The following is a 2,334-nucleotide window of genomic DNA, read 5'->3' as shown; positions in this document are numbered from 1 at the left end:
TTACCTAGACCATCAGTGCAATTTTACTTCTTTCTCTGCCGTTTTGGGTTAGTTTTATTCTCTAGCTCTTGCTGTCAGGCTCTCTGGGGATGGGTGTTTCAGCTGCAGAGTCACACTCTGACCTTGTGGGTCCTCTCCTGCAGGTGTGTCCATGGGAACAAGTGTCCCAGCTTTCCTCTCAGCTGTGGGGCTGTGGGCAATGCCCTATGTGGGGCTGGGCAAGGGGCTGGTTCTCCCTGAACCTGATGCTCTTGTTAGGGCACTTGGCTACCTCCTTGAAGTTCCCTTCCAAGCAGCGAGTTGCCCTCCAGAGTGGAAACCTGTCCCCTCGCACCCAATAGTGATCTGAAAGCCCCACATAGAGGCGTAGAGTTTCTGTGATGGAGAAAACACTGTTGGGGTGGGTGAAATGAGCTGTGTATCCTTTGCTGTGGGTGGGATGCTGAGTTCTGATGAAAGTCTACAACCTTTACTGGTCTGTGGTGGGTCAGTCCGTTCTCAGCAGTGCCTTGTGGTATTTCAGGGTAACATGGGAGTGTGGCCACCATTCATCTCAGGAAGGTGCAAGCCCATAGAAACTGGGAACCAGAAGGACAGACCACCTCCCCTCACTGTGCACTCACCCACAGGCAATCCTCTTGCCTCACAGACCTCACTCTGTTCCACCGGAGGGCAGCAAAAATGCTCTGCTTTTCTGACATCTGAAAATACTCAACAGGAGAGATGGGGGGGAGCTGTGAAAAAAACTAAAGCTCTCTTACAGTGCCTTCACCCTTCCCGTTCCTTAGCACTGGCGCTGCAGACGCTGACCAGCCCTTCTGCGTTGGCACTGGTTTCAGAGGACAAAGTTAAACACCAGGACTGGTCCCTGCCCCCACCCACTGCTGCAGAGTGGGGCTGGCTGGTCAAGAGCCCGTGGGCAGATGCCCTGCTCTTCATCACCCACACGGCCAGCACCAAGCAGGGCTGCAGCCACACAGCTGCAGGAAGGTCTCCGAGAAAAGAGAGGGATGTCTGTGTGTGACGGGGGGATGGTCTGTGGGAAATGGCTTTGATTTTGCTTGCAGAAGTCTCCCCTAAATTATCACTGTCTTTTTCTCCTGTGACAGGACCATATGCCCAGAGGCAGCACATGTCCAACAGCAGCTCCATCTCCCAGTTCCTCCTCCTGGCATTTGCAGACACGCGGGAGCTGCAGCTCTTGCACTTCTGGCTCTCCCTGGGCATCTACCTGGCTGCCCTCATGGCCAACGGCCTCATCATCACTGCCATAGTGTGCGACCACCACCTGCAAACCCCCATGTACTTCTTCCTACTCAACCTCTCCCTCCTCGACCTAGGCTCCATCTCCACCACTCTCCCCAAAGCCATGGCCAACTCCCTCTGGGACACCAGGGACATCTCCTACCCTGGATGTGCTGCACAGCTCTTCCTGATTGTCTTTTTCCTTTCAGCAGAGTGTTCTCTCCTCACCGTCATGGCCTATGACCGCTACGTGGCCATCTGGCAGCCCCTGCACTACGGGACCCTGCTGGGCAGCAGAGCTTGTGTCCACATGGCAGCAGCTGCCTGGGACAGTGGGTTTCTCAATGCTGCGCTGCACACGGCCAATACACTGTCACTGCCGCTCTGCCAAGGCAATGCCCTGGGACAGGTCTTCTGTGAAATCCCACAGATCCTCAAGCTCTCCTGCTCACACACCTACCTCAGGGAAGTGGGGCTTATTGTGGCTAGTTCCTGTTTAGTCTGTGGATGTTTCGTTTTCATTGTGCTGTCCTACGTTCAGATCTTCAGGGCTGTGCTGAGGATCCCCTCTGAGCAGGGACGGCACAAAGCCTTTTCCACGTGCCTCCCTCACCTGGCCATGGTCTCCCTCTTTGTCAGCACTGCCATATTTGCCTACCTGAAACCCCCCTCCATCTCCTCCCCATCCCTGGACCTGGTGGTGTCAGTTCTGTACTCGGTGGTGCCTCCAGCAGTGAACCCCCTCATCTACAGCATGAGGAACCAGGAGCTGAAGGACGCACTGAAGAAGCTGATGCAGTCAGGTGTCTCTCAGCAGCACTGAACTGCCTGAATCTCCTCACAAGGCATTTCCTGGTCATCTCTGGAACATCCTGTGCATTTAGCATTTAATCTGTGACAATCCTGTTTTTTTTGCAATGCCTGCATGGAGTCCACTTCCTCAAGGCAGGAACCTAGCCTGTTTGACCCAGAGGCCTTTATACGTGTGCTTTGGGGGATGGTGCAGCTAGACTCCTGTGTCACATCTATGTAATAAAAGAGTTTTTTCCCAGTACTGATATCTGGGAAGTGCCTGGTAGAGGAAAATAC

The 2,334-nt window shown here is 54.1% G+C and overlaps 1 protein-coding gene across 1 annotated transcript; it reads left to right on the top strand.

The window, feature by feature from the left end:
• The first annotated feature begins 1,117 nt into the window (after positions 1 to 1,117).
• LOC129782879 (olfactory receptor 14C36-like) lies at positions 1,118 to 2,068 on the top strand. Its single transcript, XM_055792200.1, has one exon. The coding sequence runs from the start codon at positions 1,133 to 1,135 to the stop codon at positions 2,066 to 2,068; it is 936 nt and encodes a 311-aa protein (XP_055648175.1). The 5' UTR covers positions 1,118 to 1,132.
• The last annotated feature ends 266 nt before the right edge of the window (positions 2,069 to 2,334 follow it).

This window comes from Falco peregrinus, chromosome 19 (assembly GCF_023634155.1).
Source record: "Falco peregrinus isolate bFalPer1 chromosome 19, bFalPer1.pri, whole genome shotgun sequence".
NCBI classification, from domain to species: domain Eukaryota; kingdom Metazoa; phylum Chordata; class Aves; order Falconiformes; family Falconidae; genus Falco; species Falco peregrinus.
This window is presented reverse-complemented; position numbering and strand designations above follow the sequence as displayed.